Source organism: Sorex fumeus, unplaced genomic scaffold, assembly GCF_029834395.1.
Source record: "Sorex fumeus unplaced genomic scaffold, SorFum_2.1 ptg000003l, whole genome shotgun sequence".
Taxonomy (NCBI): domain Eukaryota; kingdom Metazoa; phylum Chordata; class Mammalia; order Eulipotyphla; family Soricidae; genus Sorex; species Sorex fumeus.
In genome coordinates, this window is record NW_026606060.1 from 43,480,457 (window position 1) to 43,498,534 (window position 18,078).

At 37.1% G+C, this 18,078-nt stretch overlaps 1 protein-coding gene across 1 annotated transcript in view; it reads right to left on the minus strand.

Moving 5' to 3' along the window:
- The window catches only part of CDK17 (cyclin dependent kinase 17), a 103,986-nt gene that overhangs the window by 2,038 nt on the left and 83,870 nt on the right, over positions 1-18,078 (minus strand). Inside the window, exons 8-16 of the mRNA XM_056119845.1 lie at positions 17,838-17,932; positions 17,554-17,616; positions 14,776-14,899; positions 11,830-11,950; positions 9,664-9,761; positions 8,860-8,965; positions 5,783-5,825; positions 2,623-2,713; positions 234-311 (exon numbers count right to left, since the gene is read on the minus strand). Coding sequence (XP_055975820.1) covers positions 234-311; positions 2,623-2,713; positions 5,783-5,825; positions 8,860-8,965; positions 9,664-9,761; positions 11,830-11,950; positions 14,776-14,899; positions 17,554-17,616; positions 17,838-17,932 — 819 coding nt within the window. The remainder of the gene's footprint in view (positions 1-233; positions 312-2,622; positions 2,714-5,782; positions 5,826-8,859; positions 8,966-9,663; positions 9,762-11,829; positions 11,951-14,775; positions 14,900-17,553; positions 17,617-17,837; positions 17,933-18,078) is intronic.

Sequence of the window (18,078 nt, forward strand, 5' to 3'; positions counted from 1 at the left end):
CAGCTTTCAGGATCCCTGACTTGACTGAGTCAGATTTCTCTCTGAAGAATTACTGAGCTGCCCACATCATACAGAAAAGTGAGTACGTGCAATGCTAAACATACACAGTTGTGGAATGCACTGTACATGATTTTTTTTACATCGTTAATTTTACTGATCAATTTATAAACCCAAGACTTGTTTCCACGCAAAATTTCATGATCGACACGTGAAATGGTTTATGACAAACACACCTGTCTCTGGATAAGAAGAATTTCGAAAACCGGGGTCCTTTTGCAACTGAATCTCTTTCAAACTGAATATTGACACACCTAAAAGGCACAGACAAAAATTATCTGGTTTATTAAAACAAATATAAACCAACTGCAGACAAAATAATGTTTAGTACATTTACAAAGTAGAGTCCTGCTGAAAATATTCTCTCCTTTTTCTCAACATTCTAAAAAAACCAAGCAAAATACTCTTCCTTCAAAAATTTTTGATCCCCAAAGTATTGAGAACTTTAAGTCATGCCTCAAGATGTTCTCTGAGAATACAATGTCTTTCTAAAATGTACTGGATTGGAAGACCTAATCAGAACATATTAATTCATATTACTCTTTGTCCTTATCTTCCTCTTTATGAGAGGATAAAGGTATGGAATGATCCTCAACTGTACCTCATGATGTCTCACTATTAAAACTTAAAAAAAAAAGAATAAACAACAACAACAACAAAAATTTAGAGAAACGGGGCCAAAGAGTGAGAACAGTGGGCAAGGAGCTTGCCTTGCATGTCCAACCTGGGTTCAATCCCTGGCACTCCATATGGTTGCCTAGCAAGGAGCAAGGAGTAAGCCCTGAGCATTGCAGAGATGGCCCCAAAAGAAAACAAACAAAACAAAAAAGTTTAAAGAAAATTAGAAAAATTTTTTATTAGTTGTTTGCATAAGAACTATATATAGTCAAATTTGGAATTTATTAAATGCAAATATCTGAAATTCATCTTTCTCATTTTTTAATCTCTGTCAGAGGCAGTTTTTTTGGGGGGGGGGATTTCACACCCAGCGATGCACAGAGGTTACTCCTGATTCATGCACTCAGGAGTTACTCTTGGTGGTGCTCGGGGAACCATATGGGATGCTGGGAATCGAAACCGGGTTGGCTGTGTGCAAGGAAAACACCCTACCCACTGTGCTATCGCTCCAGCCCCAGAGGCAGTTTTTCATTTAAAAAAAATCAGTAAATTCTAAGTTAAAGTTTCAAAATTCTTGATTTGACAAATCAGCAAACCTTGATAAAACTTTATTGTCTGGTATAGAGAACAGAAAGTTATTGAGTATTTTTGAGACTCTCAGTTTCTAAATATTTTCCTAATTTCCCATTCACCATACTCAATATTTCTGTTTGTTCGTTTTTATTATTGGGCTATATCTGGTAGTGCTCAGGAATCACTTCTGGTGTTGCCCAGGAGACTACGCTTTGTGTTGAGGGTGGAACCTGGTCACCTGCATGCAAGGCAGGTACTTACCCAATGTACTATCCCTCAGGTCCAACTTAAATTTAAAAGTGAAATTTAAATTTTACTTTTTTAAATTAAAATATTTTGAAGTAAAATATTGCGGCAATTAAAATGTTATGAATAAAACCTAGTTATCTTAGGCATGAGAATCAGTTGTTCTAGTTACTGAAAATATGTTCATCTCTAATCAAAGTCAGAGGAACTATGGTGAAGGAAAATCATCTCTATTTTCTTGAAATGGAATTTAACTTACACAAGGAAGTGCTCTTATATAAATATATATGAGGGTTTTTTTGTGTGTGTTTTTTTCCTTTCAGATTTTGGGACACAACTGGCATGCTCAACACAGATCAAACCTGGGTTGGCTACATGCCAGGCAAGTGCCCTACCAGCTGTACTATCTCAACAGCCCCATAATCTTTACTTTGGTTGCTCTTCATTAGTCTTTGCCTAGATTCATTATTAACAATGCTGAATCAAAGTAATCTAAGTTGAACTTAATGACAATGTTTATCATCAAATGACAATTTCTAACTTTAGCCCAATAAGATTAATAGCCAGTGTGCCACTGTCAAAATACCAACTGAGGAGCTAGAGCAATAGCACAGTGGGTAGGGTGTTTTCCTTGCACACGGCCGACCTGGGTTCGATTCCCAGCATCCCATATGGTCCTCCAAGTACCGCCAGGAGTTAGTGCAGAGCCAGTAGTAACCCCTAAGCATTGCTGGGTGTGATCAAAAAAGAGAAAAAAAGTACCAACTGATTTCTTTGTGGTGCCAGGGATTGAACCCAGGGTCCCCTCATATATGAGATGTGAGTGCACTACCTCTGAGTTACTTTTCCTGGCCCCCTAATAATTTCTTTACAGAAATGCCTATGTGCTCAGTGTTAAGAGAAATAAAAATGGAAATAAATTTAAAAGAAATATAACATACATCCCTTTAAAAGAATTCTGATCGAATTACAAAAAAAGAGATCATCTTCGGATTTAAATAAATTAGTAATAATCTTGATTTACCTCCTAAATTCTGACCTGCTAATTCACCTGTTTCCAGCTCTGGATAAATAAAAATAAGGGAGAAGAGGAGATTGGATAAGAAAACATTTTGGAATTTCTCTTACTTTCAGGTAAAGCATGTATTCTTGGTCCCAGACTTCGAAAGTATACATGTTTCATGGCTTCTTCTGCTGAAACTCTTTTCTTAGATTCATACTGTGAAAAAGTAAAACTGTATTTAACCTTTTCTCTAAATGCTGTAATAGGAGGGTTGTAAAGTAGAAGAGCTACTGTTATCTTGATCAATTAATATAAAGGCTATAAAAACCAACTTGGGAGTCCTCCAGATACACTCATATTTTAGTTATTATTGAGGTTACATTGTTACAATTATATCTTAGGTCCAATTTCCAAAATGAAGCAGAATCTTAACTAAAATTTTTTATTCTTTGTAATTTCTGAAGTGATAACTAATGTAAATATTTGACCTTTGGTTATCACTTTTCTTTGTGAAATATATGGATCATTGGCCCGGTGAGACCAAGGTGTATGGGAAGTTAGTACTCCTCAGAAATGAAAGGTCCCCAAGAACCTAGATGGGAGCAGCACCCTAAAATAAAAACAAGAAGCCCAAAAATATCCAATAAGAGATCACTGGAAATATAACCAGCACCTTTATGACAGACATTATTAAATGATCAAGTCAAGGTTCATTTCCCTGGGGAGAGCCAAGACAGTGGCAGTGTGGACACAGGTGTCAGGGCAGGTTGAGCGGTGGTGGCCCATAGCACAGAAACTCCAGGATTTCACAGAAATGAATGCAAGTGTCATTTCCTTAAAAAGGCACTTTTCAAGGCCAGCCTAGGGCCTGGAACTATTGTGGTGCCCCAGGTTTTGGCCATAAGCAACTGGCTTAGAGGCTGGGTACACATGCTAAGCCTAGAAGCCACGCCAAGACTAAAAGACCTCCGTTACCACTCCAGGGGCTCAGGGCACAGGCCACGAGGCTGCAGTGGCACCCCTAGTACCCATCATAAGCAGCTGGTTTGGGTGGCAAAGTGGGCCGGGAAACTCACTGCCAGCTGGACAGCCACACTGGGCCCTGAAACTATGCCAAGACTAAAAAAGCACTGCTGCTCCAGCGGCTCAGAGAATGGGCAGCAGCAGCTGCCGAACCCCAGGTACCCTTGGGTGCCAGAAGCATCCCCAAAACTAAAACCTCTACCACTGCTCCTATGGCTCAGAGCACTAGCTTTGCCCCAAGCACATCTCAGGAGTGCCGCCTGCAGCCTGCAGCAGTTTTTGAAGGAAAATCTCCCTGAACACCAACTGGCTGGAGCTAGACCAGAGGACCAGGGCGTGTGTCCCTGCTCAGGTTCTAGGGGACTGCCAGAGTGCCTGAACTGCACACGGAGGTCACCCTGGTCCCGGTCTTGGTCCCTATCTGGTCTGTTACTGCGGTCACCGCTGGAACCCAGAGTGTGCCATGCCTCCAGCTGATCAACCTGGTCCCGTGGGCAAGAGCATCAACAGCCTGCTGGTGTCTTTAGGCTTCCAGACACCCCAAAGTCGCTTCTATGCCTCGGGTCAGTCTCCAATAACTCGGGACCAAGTTTTCTGAGAAATTAAGCCACCAAAATTTAGGTATGCAGGAGCCATGCCCACAAACCACCTCCAGCTCTGCCATACAAGCTCATTTATCAGCCTTGCTCCAAAGACCCATAAATAAATCTTGAAAGAGATTTAAAAAAAAAAAAGATACAGTACATCTTCTTGGACACGTGCATGGCTGAATAATTTGGGACACATCAGAGGGGGGAGCAGGTCCGCCCAGTGCCCGCCCAAACAGAGCTCTCAGCCGCTCCCTGCCACCACCATCCAAAATTGCTGCTATGCTCCTGGCTGGACTCTACCATCTCAGATGAACCTCACTAGATATTAACCTGCTTAAAATTCACGTATGCACGTTTTGTGATTGATATCTCCAGGCTTTTCTCACAGTTGGGATGGGCTGCCTACCCCCACCACCCTGGACTTCTGGAAGCCCTGGCAGTCACATCCAGATCCCAAAGCCACCACCCATTTAAGAAAAAAAAGCTATTCCAACTATACTTTCTGATAAAAATACTGAACAAATATGATGACTTCTTATATCTGTATTGCAAACCATAAAGCAGAAAAGTAGAGAAAGAAAAAAATGACACAAAGGCAGACTTGTGTGGGGGAGGGGGTTGGGGTCAGGTAATGATGGCAGGGAAACTGGGAACACTGGTGGTAGGGTGGGTGTTGGATCGTTATATGACTGAAACCCAATCATGAACAGCTTTGTAATGGTCTATCTCACAGTAATTCAATAAAATATTAAATTTTTAAAAAAGCAGTAAGTGCAATTAACTAGTAAGTGAAGTTAATCCTAATTAGGACTAAGACAAAAAAATAAAAGAAAGAAAAAAAAGATATATTTCCCTGAGCTCAAAGTCAAGAGAAAGCCCCACATATTGTATGGCCCCCAAACAAAAAAAAAACCCCAAAAACCCAAAATTCATTGATTCATCCCTTGATGAGAGCAACTAGATTTAAGGGGATCTATCTGAAAGGGCAAGTGTGCATAGGAAAGTTCCCCGAGCACTGTCATGAGTGAAGTCTAGCACCACGCCTAAGAACTGTGAGGTATGGCCAAAAAAAGAAATTGTCTCCATGCCTCTATCTCTAATCCTGAGTCATAACTCTTCCAATTCTGATCATGAATCACTGTTTTAAGTTTAAACAATTACAACAATCTAGTTCCACAATTTCAGCCTCTTAAATTAATGTTCTGGCCAAGAAAACATTGGAAGAAGCCTTTACTTTCTAAGGTTTCATATCGATACTACAGGACTAATGTGGCTGCACAGCCCTTATCCTCACTTCTTCCTGCTTTGAATAAAAATCTGAGTGGTATCAGAGGGTGAGTATCCTGTAAGGTAGTTAGTAGAAAGAAGGAATACAAGAGAACATAAATTACAGAACACGTTCTTGATTATAGCCGAACACCAGCAGTTGAATACCTCAAGCTCGTTCTGTTCTTTGTCATGAGAGAACCAGGTACATTAAAATAAACCTTGTTTTTTTCTTTTTTCCTTTTTCCTTAAGCATGTGCTTTAAGTACACTAGGTAGCACTGTATATAATCTTAACTGCCAAGACAAACATTTGAGGGAGGTTATTACTGATCTCACTCTAGAAAAAACCTGAGGGCTAAGAGAAGTTAACTACCCATTTAATTACAAAATAAGGTGCAACTCACCTGAAGAAATTTTGTTATCAATTCAATCCCTTCAGAATCTAACCTAAAAACAACAACAAAAAGAGTGGCTATTCATTTTGACTAATAAATGTTTTTCATATAAAACTATTTTTCAAATATTTCAATCTACCAAATTCAAATTCTCAATAAACCCAAAGTTATTTTATCCCCAAGACTTACTTTGACACTTGTTTAAGAGACCAGAAATAACCGTTTCAATTTAAAATTTCAATATGTGAGAACAAATCAGATCATTGAAATCACAGAATAAAAAAAGTTGTCATTCTATCGTCAAACAAACATATTATTGAGAAAATTCAGGAATATGAATTTCCTTAGTGTTCTACTGAAGGCAAGAGCAGAAAAGCATCTTCTTCCTATCACATAGGTGAAATCGACACATGAAACCCCAAAATCTAGCACGGTACTTCAAGATAAATGCAAAAAAGCCACTCAAGAATCATTTACAGTGTTACAAGTGTTACAAGTTACAAGTTTAAATATACATCATTTTTAACTTTAACAGATTAATAAAGCTAATCTAAAATGGCTAAATAAATCTAAATAAATATAGTCAATAAAGATAAATACAGTAATCAATATAATAAGGAGTAGGGGGTTCAGGGGTTATTTTAGCAGAACAGATAATCTCTTGATTAAAAATGACAGATTTTGGGGCCAGAGTGACAGGTAAGGCATTTATTTGCCTTGCATATGGCTGATTAAGGTTCAATACCCGGCACCCCATCTTGTCCCTTGAACCCAGGCTGGAGTGATTCCTGAAGGCAGAACCAGGAGTAAGGCAGAGTATGCACAGATGTAACCCCAAAACAAAAACGCCAAACCCAGAACAGACAGGTTCTTTTTTGCAGTGTCTCTCAGAGACAATACCACAATTAGAAACAGAACAGAAATACTGCCCCCACCTACCTGAGCCAACTGATCTTAGTGGGAGCTGTGGACCCTATGTTCTATACACTCTCTGGACCAGTGTTTCTCAGTTTTTTTGGATTATGGCTTCCTTTTGACCTTGTTTCTCTTCTATACAACCCCTCTTGCACCGCTGCTCCCCTTTATCCACCCCCAGCCCAATACACACACACACACACACACACACACACACACACACACACACACTCCACTACTGGCAAGGATGCATATTTGCTCAATTTTCACCTGCACCTGCAGCCCCCTTGGAATATCCTGGGGACCACAAGAGCCTATGGCCCCTAGCTGAGAAACTGTGCTTTAGCCCCTAGCTTCTTAAACTGTGGATCTAAGTTTTACAACCCCACATTGGGTGTTGTGAGTGAATGTGGGGGTCACAAAAAACTCCAACAACAGCAAAAGATTTCTAAATATACAACGACCAAGATCACTGGAATGAATTTGAGGTATTTCTAGCAGTAGTTCATCTACGTTGTACTCCTCAGGCGAAAAGGGACAATGAGTGGAAACAGCTTAAGAAGTCCTGTGCTAGATAGTAGTTCCCACACTACCACCCCCTTTAGAGATTTAGGGAAAAAAAGAGATTTAGAAAACATGCTTTATTAGTGCCCCAGAAACTTAAAGTTAACAAAGAGAAAGTGCCCCAAATTATACCCTAGCTAGCACCACCCAACATGGTTTAAGAGTCTTGCAAAGGGGTCAGTATTGCCTAGTTTGGGAACCACTGCTCTACACTCCTCTAATCCTTTTGTTATTTTTGCCATTTTGACAAGTAACTATAGAGTTCTTTGGGTACAGACAAAGTGCTAAAGTTATGAAAGAATTAATCTTTACAACGGATATAATAATAAATGCATTAATAAATAAAAATAGCATTTGTGCTACCTGGGAAAAACACAAATAAATCCTAGCACATATTCTTCCTCTTCTTAAGGAAGTTTTATACAATGTTATTTGTAGCTATAGTAATAATAAAAACATTTAATTCATAAAAAAAAGTGGTTTTTAAATATTTGGCATCACAGAATCATAGTGCTAATTGTAAGCAACGTGAAATAAATTTGGAATTTATCAGACATTGATCTTACTTGGTATCTTTGTGTCATTTTTGTTTTTGTAGAAAAGAACCATTAAAGGTAATTTAGAGACACTGATCTTACTTATACAAATAAGCTTAAGATAGAAAACAACCGTTAATGGGGTTGGTTATTCTATGTTAACTATGGAAAATGGAACACAGCATCTTAAATAAAACGTGTTCTGACTCAAATTAGTTTTCACTGTGTAGCTGTGGGAGCCAAACTGTGCAGTGATGGAAGCAGTGTGTGTGAGGTAGGAATTGGGTAGTGGTGGGTACAAGGATGCTCCTTGCTCAGGGATCTTGGGGTGCCATGGACCAAACCCAAAGCCTGGCATATGTAGGCATAAATTGTACCTAAGTCATATTGCTACATCCCTGATTCAAATTTCAATGATATCTTACATATATCTGAGATAAGTATCAAAAGAAACTTTTATGATTATGTTCTTTTATGATTATAGATTAATATATAACCATATAAATCTAATTATGTATTATACACAGCCTGAAAAAGAAGCTTGTATTTTTCAAACAAAAAATAGTCAGAAGTGGGCACTAAGTATTGCTGGTTGTGGCCTCCAAACAAACAAAACCCCCAAGCCCAGAAACAACAAAAAAACCTTTTTACTCTCATTGCTTTCTTAGGTTTCTATAATAAATACTGATTAAATCTGCAGAGAGGAAGGACAAATTTCATCATAAGAACATTGTGGTACTGAATAAGGTATCAATCAATGTTTTCTTTAAAGGAAAGGAACAATCTACAACACTCTAGAACTTTCAAACTCATAGATACTCTATATTCATTTTATTTACAGTTCAATTTTCAATTCTGTGATTTACAGACTGGTGATTTTTTAGTTGGTGAGTTAAAAAATCAATGAGATAGAAATGAATAATTTCAATAAAATAAAATCCTAAAATATTAACAACTGTCTATGTGTATACATGCTTTTTTTCTGAATCCATGTTTTCCTAATGCTTTAAGAGATTGAAAAAATAAGCACGTGGGTTCCCCATTTTTACATAGAAGGAAAAAAGAAAGTACCTGGGTGCATGATTTATTAGAGGCTGTGGTTTATATTTTGGAAAACTGTAGTTCTTGAACTCATCATTTGAAGAAACACCAGGCCAAGTTTCCTGAGATGGAGTTCCTGAATTTTAAGAGATATGTATTTGTAAATATACAAAAAATACATATGTATATCAATATATACTCATATATATGTGATATATATACATGATACATATATGTGTGTATAAATAGGCAGAACTAACAAAGACTCTTAAAGGATAATTATTATTTTGTAGATAATTTAATTATTTCAACTTCTGATTTTTCCATTGTAACTGAAATGACAGAATAAATATACAGGTTTGGGGGGGACTTAATGATGCTACAAAAATGATGGTGTCTTATCGACACCTACGCAGAAATAATTAATTCTATTTTCTTTCGAAATAATACTTCTCATCTCTGTTATTCCATTTTTTTTTAAAAAAACTTTCCTGTTCTCCCTCTTCCCTCCACTGGGTCTCTAGACTGTAAAGCGGTGAGGCTCTTTTCTTTCCATGCGTGGCCTCAGAGATTAAGCTCAGGACATCACACTTTTAGGGGCTTCCTAAACCACTGAACCATCTTCTGGGCCTGTTATTCCACAAAATCTTTATTGCCAAGGTGGGAGTTAGTAAATAAAAACGTTATCTAGGATCTGTCAAAATTATACTAATTAAATGTAGTAAGAACTATTATTAGTCACAGTATCAAACTTCAAATATTAAAAAAATATATTGTCTATGTAGCTAATCAACTATAAATGACAAAGCACCCATAAAAGACTTCTTTTGTTACCTAGCAGTCGGAAAATTAAATGCAGTTCATCTTCCACAGTTGATCCTGGAAACAGAGGTCTTCCAGAAGCCATTTCAAAGAAAATACAACCAACACCCCTTTAAAATATAATTATATAAAAAAAAATAACATGAGTGATTGCCTAACTTACTATTTTGAAATACAAGAAACTTAAGAATTTTTGATTTCTTAAATACTGCCTCTCTGGAGAATGCTATACTAGGCTTGCTACAAAATCTCTTAAAAAAATTTTTTTTAGATTCAACTAAACTTATTTCTTAATATTTACCCTAATTGTCTCAACTTCCAAATCTAATTTTTTTCCAGTTAAAATGTCTAGCATTCTTCTGAATGACTGCTGAAGAATTACAACAACAATAGCTAATAACAATTTAAATGTGTGAAAAGCAGGAATATAGAGAATGGAGGGATGATTTTCGATTTTTTTTTTTGCCTTTTGTTTTGGAATTTAGATTTTCTTACACAGGAAGCAGAGGATAAAGTGAATGTGTGTGAGAGAGAGGGCAAGGGGGAGAAAAGGGGAAAGGGATTATAATGAAAGGAAGTAGGCCAAGTGAATGAATACTGTATTTACATATTAAAATGTTAACTAGAAAGTAAAATGATGGTGCCACTATGAATGAAAGGATGAAGGTTTCTCAAAAAATTTAAAAAAAAGAATTGTCATGTTATCCAACAATTAAGCTTCTCCATTTATTTCAATAAAGAAATGACAGGTTTGTGTATGTTTCCCTTTTGGTGCCAGGGATGGAATTCAGGTTCTCCCATAAGCATGGCAAGTGTTCAACCACTGAGTCACATCCCCAGAGCCAATAGAAAATTATATATACATATAAATATATATATATATGTAAAAAGGTAAAGGTAAAGGCCCTCCCATTGTTCATCGATTTGCTCGAGCAGGTCCAGTAACGTCTCCATTAGAGACTTTGTTGTTACTGTGTTTGGCATATCGAATACATCACGGGGAGCTTGCCAGGCTCTGCCATGCGGGCGAGATACTCTCGGGAGCTTGCTGGGCTCTACGAGAGGGGCGGAAGAATCGAACTCGGGTCGGCCATGTTGGCTGCGTGCAAGGCAAACGCCCTACCGCTGTGCTATCGCTCCAGCCCTAAAATATCTGAAACTATTATTCAACTTTTAGAGTGGAAGAATTTCTAAATGCTACAATAAGGATAAAGTTTAAAAACATTTATGTTACGTGAAATAATGCAGTCAGAGAAGGACGAATACTGAATAAGTTCACTCATGATGTATTTTCTATGTCAAAATCATAGACACAGAAAAGTAGAATGGTGATAGTCAGAGGCTAAGGGAAAAGGAAAATGGGGGAGTTTTACTGGGTGGGCGGGAGTTTTGGTTCTGTAAAATGAAAAAGGTTCTGGAAATGGATCGGAGTAATGGTTGCACCACAGTATGAATTCTCTTAATGTTTTCAATGGAAATGTACACTTAAATTTGATTAAAATAGTAAATTTAATGTAAAATTTACCACAATTTAAAACAACTTTTTAAAAAGAAAAAAGGTATTATGAATCAAAATCATAAATATTTAATCAGTAACTTCAGAAGAAAACATATGATTTATTACTACTATCATGATTTATGAAGAGGAAAGCAAAGAATGAAACCAGAGCTCAAAAGAAATACTGCCACTCAAGTATCCAGGAAAAAGATTAGAAAAGCTGTTTCTAATTGAATCTACCTGGGCACATGTCTCAGGAAAATAACAGATATTTATTATGATATGTATGAATTAAGGAACAAAGGTAGGAAAATACAGGCTACATTTTAGATATGTGTGTAGCTCATTTGCCTAAAAGGAATGCTTGTCTATAGCAATAATCTAAAAGTTAAATAAAATAATTTAGGTATATTTTATTGAGATCATTAAGTATGAGGAAGAAATGCATTTCAATGAATATTAAGTTATATTAATAATCTAAATAAAATTGTTACTCAGTTGTAAATGGCAGAATTGGTATTTAAACTTAGGTTATTCTCCTGTGTCAGAACTCTTAATTACTGTTTATATTGTGGCTCTTGAAAACAGTATGTCCCTTGATTGTTAACCTTAGTATGCCCTATACAAATGGCTCTGTTCTTTCAAAATTATAAAGAGCAATAACATCAACATATATTTACCACATGTCAATCTGGGTCGAGTACTCAGAGGAACCAAGAAGCACATCAGGTGGTCGGTACCACAGCGTGACAACTTCATTGGAGTAGGTCTTTGTGGGAACTGACTTGGCTCTGGCGAGTCCTTTACACACAGGGCAAAGAAGAGATTAAGAAAAACTGCTGCTCATACCCACCCATGAACACAATCACAAGGATGCCTGGGATGCAAGCTTGTATCTTCTTAAAGTGATAAATTCACTTACAAATTTTTTTCTTTGAGTGCCTGGGGTCTGAGGTCAGTAAATGGTTATGTCGATAACTACATAACCAGAGACAGAGACACAGCTTAATTCTCCACATGTGACTACATTGTTAACCAAAATAAGGTATTTCCTGTCTATGAATCAATCATTAAGCCAAAATTATTTCCTAGCTGAACTTATTTTTTTTTTAAAGGACAACATTGGGACCAGAGCTATAGTACAACGGGTAGGGCATTTGTCATGCACTAGGCCTATTCAGGTTCGGTCACCCGGGTTTAATCCCTGGTACCCCATAATGTCCTCTGAGCAATTCCAGGAGTGATCCCTGAGCGTAGAGCCAGGAATAAGTCCTGAGCACCTTGGCAGTGGCCCAAAACCAAAACCAAACCAACAAACAAAAATGGGCAATGTCATTGAGATAAAAAATTTACCTATATGGAGGTTTTTGTCATCTCTTTTTCATTTTTAACAGGGCCACACCCAGTGCTACTGGGAGGTAAGAGGCAGGACCCAGTACCTGGGTACAGTACCCAGGACATAGGCTCTGCTACCTGAGTTAGCTTTTCTGGTCCCATAAAACGTGTTATAAGAATCAGATCTTACACAGACATGAATTGGAAAGAGAAAAACTATTAAAACAAGCAGCTTTTTTTCCTGATACATCATGCATATTCTTCTCTGACATTATATCAAAATTAGAAAATGTTGAGAAGATCAGTGAGCTCTGATCTGTAATTGAAATGCCATCAACTAAACTTGTGCTCTTATATAAAATATATTAGACTAGGGTGAGGAACTAATTCAAGCAGCTGGAGCATAAGCTTTGCATTTAGTAGTCTTGGATTCGATCCCTGAGTACTTCATGATGCCTGAGTACTGCCAGAAATGATCATCAAGCATTTAACTGGGATAGAGCTAGAATGACAGTACAGTGAGTAGGGCGACTGCCTTGCACTCAGTCTACCTGGCTTCCTGGTACCCCCATATAATTCCCAGAGCCCCTCCAGGAGTGATTCCTGAGTGCAGAGCCAGGAGTTAAGCCCTGAGCACTGCTGGCTGTAGCGCCAAAACAAACAAAAAGCATTTAGCTGGGAGAAGCCAAAAGCACTGATGGATATGGCCTATAAACAAACAAATCCTTGAAAACAAACAAATGATGCTATTCCTGCACTTTGGATGGATCTTTTACCCATGCATTATTCTGTATCTCACATATATTGGTTAGTTAAAAATATTAGTTCCTGAGTTATATAGCTATTTAAAATGCTTCATTTTTAGCATATCAAAACACATTTGGGACTAGGGAGATAGCTCAAAGAGGTGGAGTATTTGAGTTCAAGGTACCAATTTCCATTACCCCAGCATCTCCGAGCAATCCAGGGTGTGGCCCTGCTGGCTCCCAAAGCCACCAAGCCTGAGTTGCGGACATCACTGGGCCCAAGCACCCAAATGGCCCAACATCTAGGCCAAGGACCACTGGAAATAGTACAAGCATTACTGCAGAGCATCCTCCTACCCTGAAAATCCTATTTTTTTTTATGGGGGGAGGAGTTTCACCTTTTTTTCAAATTGAATCACAGTGAGATAGTTACAAAGTATGAAGCTGTTCATGAGTGGGGTTCAGTCATATAATGTTCCAACACCCATCCTCTCACCAGTGTACATTTCCCACCACCAATGTCCAAAATATCCCTCCCTCCCCACACCCCCATGCCTCTACGGCAGACACTTCTCTTCATCCTATTTTAAATAGCAATAACAATATTATCTAAAAAGCATTTAAATATTGGTAAGATCTGTAGCTCAAAGTGGCGAATCCAACAGTCCAAAATGTAGTTTTTGCTTGAAAATTCCTATTTTACTACTGTGAGACTTGCTTTATTATGACTGTTGAAACTAAACTTTAACATAATCTATATGTCTATAATAATTAGAGGACTGTTTGTGTGTATGCAACGCATATGTGTGTCTGTGGTGCCAGAGAGTGAACCTGGGTTTCAAACAAGCAAGGCACGTGCTGTAGTGTTAAGTCAGATGCTTAGTTATGCTTAAAATATTTAGTATGATCTTGGTAATATATCTTTGATAATATACCCAACAAAACTATATAATTGATAATACACTAGAACCTCTGAAATGAACTCAGGATCCTTAGTGGTACAGGGAATACATCTGAGAAATAAGAACCTGTCAAATATTACTAACCTAAGTCACCCACCAAAGTTCTGTAAAATACCTTACTATGTTGGTTCCAGAGCAAATTTCCAAATAGAAATGAAAGCAATCATACAACTTCAAAAGTTATTCTTTTATTGTCTTTTGGATTCTGAGCCACACCTGGTAATGTCAGGAGTTACACGTGGCTCTCCCCTCAGAAATCACTCCTGGTAGTGCTCTAGGGACCAAAAGGGGGGCAAGGGATTGAATCTAGATTGGCTGTGTACAAGGCAAGCATCCTACTCATTTACTATACCTCCAGCCCCGTAGAAAAAATTTTTTTAAAGTGGGCCACATTCAACAGTGTTCATGACTTATTCCTGTTCTGTGCTCAGAGATCACTCCTGATGGGTCTCAAGGGACTATATGGACGGGTCTGCCTTATGTAAGACAAGCTGTACCACTGTACTATCGCTCAGGTCCAACAGTTATTCTTTTAAACTCAACCACCTGTAGTGATTTACAATTTTTTTTTTACATTCCATACCAAAATCTGCGAGTTTTAATTCTCCTTTTTCATTAATGAGAAGGTTCTGTGGTTTCAAATCTCGGTGCAACACCTTTCTTCTATGGCAGTAAGCCAAACCACGAAGAATTTGGTATAAAAACAGCTACAGAAATAAATAAACAGATATTAGTCTTACAGATTAGACAGATATACTTTAGTGTAAGCATAAAAGCACCTGGCACAGAGTAGTAAAGAAAAAAATCCATTATCTTTAAATATAAGCTTTTCATATAGGATTTTAATGCAACTTATTCTCTTTGAGGCACTGCCTATAATATCAATCAAAATCTTGAAAAGTCAAACTGTCTTAGTAGTATTTGTTATAGAAAATATTTTAAATATCCTTATAAACTTACAGGTCTATTCACTGTTTGATTAGGAAATTTTGGGGAAGTCAATTAATCTCTATCCATTCACCTCCCTATCAACCTATCCTAATAAAAACACGGCATAGGACACACTTTGGTAGTTGTTTTGAAAACTCTAAAGTGCCAATGAGAATGTTGCTGCTATGATAAATTATATGCTATAAAAATAACCTAAACCAGCCTCTATCACCACCTCCTCGGTACTTTACTTTCAGCACCTCCTACTCAGCCTTCAAAATCTGCTGTGATTCAGAAAAGGGAACTGGTACTGTAGAGCTCTGAATGACTCTTTGAAAAAGGTGGCTCCTGAAAGGTCAATAGTAGAGTTTTGGCTGTGATTTTTGGTGAAAAAAAAAAAAAGAATGTTGGATACTTTGGGGTTAACAAAAAAGAATGTCAAAAACATAGGATTCATTCAAGAATCTATGCACCAGAACACTGAGAATAAACCAAAGCAGGATGTGAAGGAACAAAGTGAAGAAATTGTAAGCAGCACAGTTCTTATGCTTTATATATACACATACATATATACACATACACATATATACATACATATACACACATATAAATACATATATATACACACATATATACATATTATACACACACACACATACATAAACATGGGCTGGAGCGATAGCACAGAGGGTAGGGCGTTTGCCTTGCATGCAGCCAACATGGCCGACCCGAGTTCGATTCCTCCGCCCCTCTTGGGAGGCTGGCAAGCTACCGAGGGTATCTCGCCCGCACAACAAAGCCTGGCAAGCTACCGGTGACGTATTCGATATGCCAAAAACAGTAATAACAAGTCTCACAATTTGTTGTGAGACGTTACTGGTGCCCACTCGAGCAAATCGATGAACAACAGGAGGACAGTGCTACAGTGCTACATAAACATACATACACACTATGTTTCAAATACTCTAAAAACTACCATTCCCATATATATTTTTTTGTATTTTCTTGGCCATTCCCAGTGGTGCTCTGGGCTTACTCCTGGCTCTGCACTTAGACATTACTCCTGGCTGGGGCAGGGGACTACTTCAGGTGATAGGGATTGAATCTGGGTCCTCTGCATGCAAAGCAAGCACCCTACTGACTGTACTATCTCTTCAGGCTCTCCATAAACTATTTTATTTTTTCTTTTTGGGGCCACACCAAGCTGTGCTCAAAGCTTACACCCAACTCTATGCACAGGGATCACTCCTGGTATGCTTGGGAAACTATGTGGTGCTGGGGACTGAAACCCAATGCATGCAAGGCAAGCATCTTATCCACTGTACTATGTTTCCAACCTTCTAAACACTCATTACTTTTTTTATATCCAAAAAATACAAGGACTATTTGACAAATAATAAAATACAACTTAAGCTAGTCATGCACACCTGGATTAAAACACAAATCTTTACTATGAAAATTAAATATTTTATTTTCTTTCCAAAGGATGATTGCTAATATGGAAGCAGGAAAAGTAACAAAACTATAAGCAGAAATACACACAAAAAATGATTTTTACAAATATCATGCAAAACAAAATATATTTATATATAACATGTATTTTATATACACATATATGTATAATATATATGTTATACATAAACATTTTCTGACGTTTTCTCTTAACAGAATAGATCAGTTTTTTCTAACATTTTCCAACAAGTACTCATAACACCTATGAAGTTTTCTGGCTTTAGTCATTATATCTGTACTCTGAGAATGCTGTTTTGTAATAATCATTAAATATATTAGGCAGCATGCCTTTTAAAGGAGTTTTTATGCTGAAGCATTTTTTTGTGTATTTTTTCTAAATATCTGTAACTTTGAATAGTCTGTTAAAACAAGCATCAGAATATACCTTTCATTATACCTTATAACTTAAGACAATATGTGGCACTTTTACAAAGATCTGATTTTAAGAAAAACATAATAAACCGAAGTTTTACATAAAACAACCTATTAAAAATTTAAAATGCCAAACGAGCCAGGATCTAGCCCTTTTGTAGTAGTAGAATAGCTTTCTAGCATGTGAAAAACCATGAACATAATCCCCAACACCATTAAGTGATGCCACCTTCCTCTCTCCCTGCCCTTCCCATCCAGCATGTCTCCAGCACAGCTGACTATGGTGCCTACAAATTAAAGTGAAAATGCCAAATAGAAAATTCAGAAGCAGAGCAGTTATTAGGCTGGCATTTACTTTATTGTGCAATGTAGTTCATCAATGCTAAGTATTTAACTTTATTTTTTTGTTGAATTAACATTGCATTTTAACACTATACAAGCTTCACTCATGTGTGCATTATTATAAAACATTTCTATTTATATATACAGTAAATTAGTCACTGAAGTCCAATCCCGTCCTTTACCAATTTAAAATATTAAAACATACCTTTACATTGTGCATGCTCATGATATTTCCACAGTCATCCATATACTGCTTTAAGTCTTTATCCTGAAAAAAAAAATATACACACACACCACTTTTAATAGGTGACATGATTTTCAGACAATAACACTGATTTACTATGGTTTTAAATAAAAATTTGTTAAGAAAGATATTAAATGAACCATATATAATTAAATATATAGTACTAAATATTTATGTTCCTGGAGCCATTAAAAAAATCCAATTTTCTATAAATAACAAATATTAAATTTTGATTAAATGCTTACCAGATACTCAAAGACCAAAGTCAAAGATTTATCTGTGTGAACAATGTCATGTAAGGTTACTATATTTGCATGTTTTAGATCCTTTAATAGTGAAACTGCAAAACAGAAAAAAAAAGTCTAGTTACTTAGTCTGTGGTAGTCAGCCTTCAAAAAAAAACAAAACCTGAAGAACGTAAGAACCAAGTGAGTGTAAGATTCTCCTAAGTTTAAAACAGTAATTCACCAAAGGAATTTGTAGTAG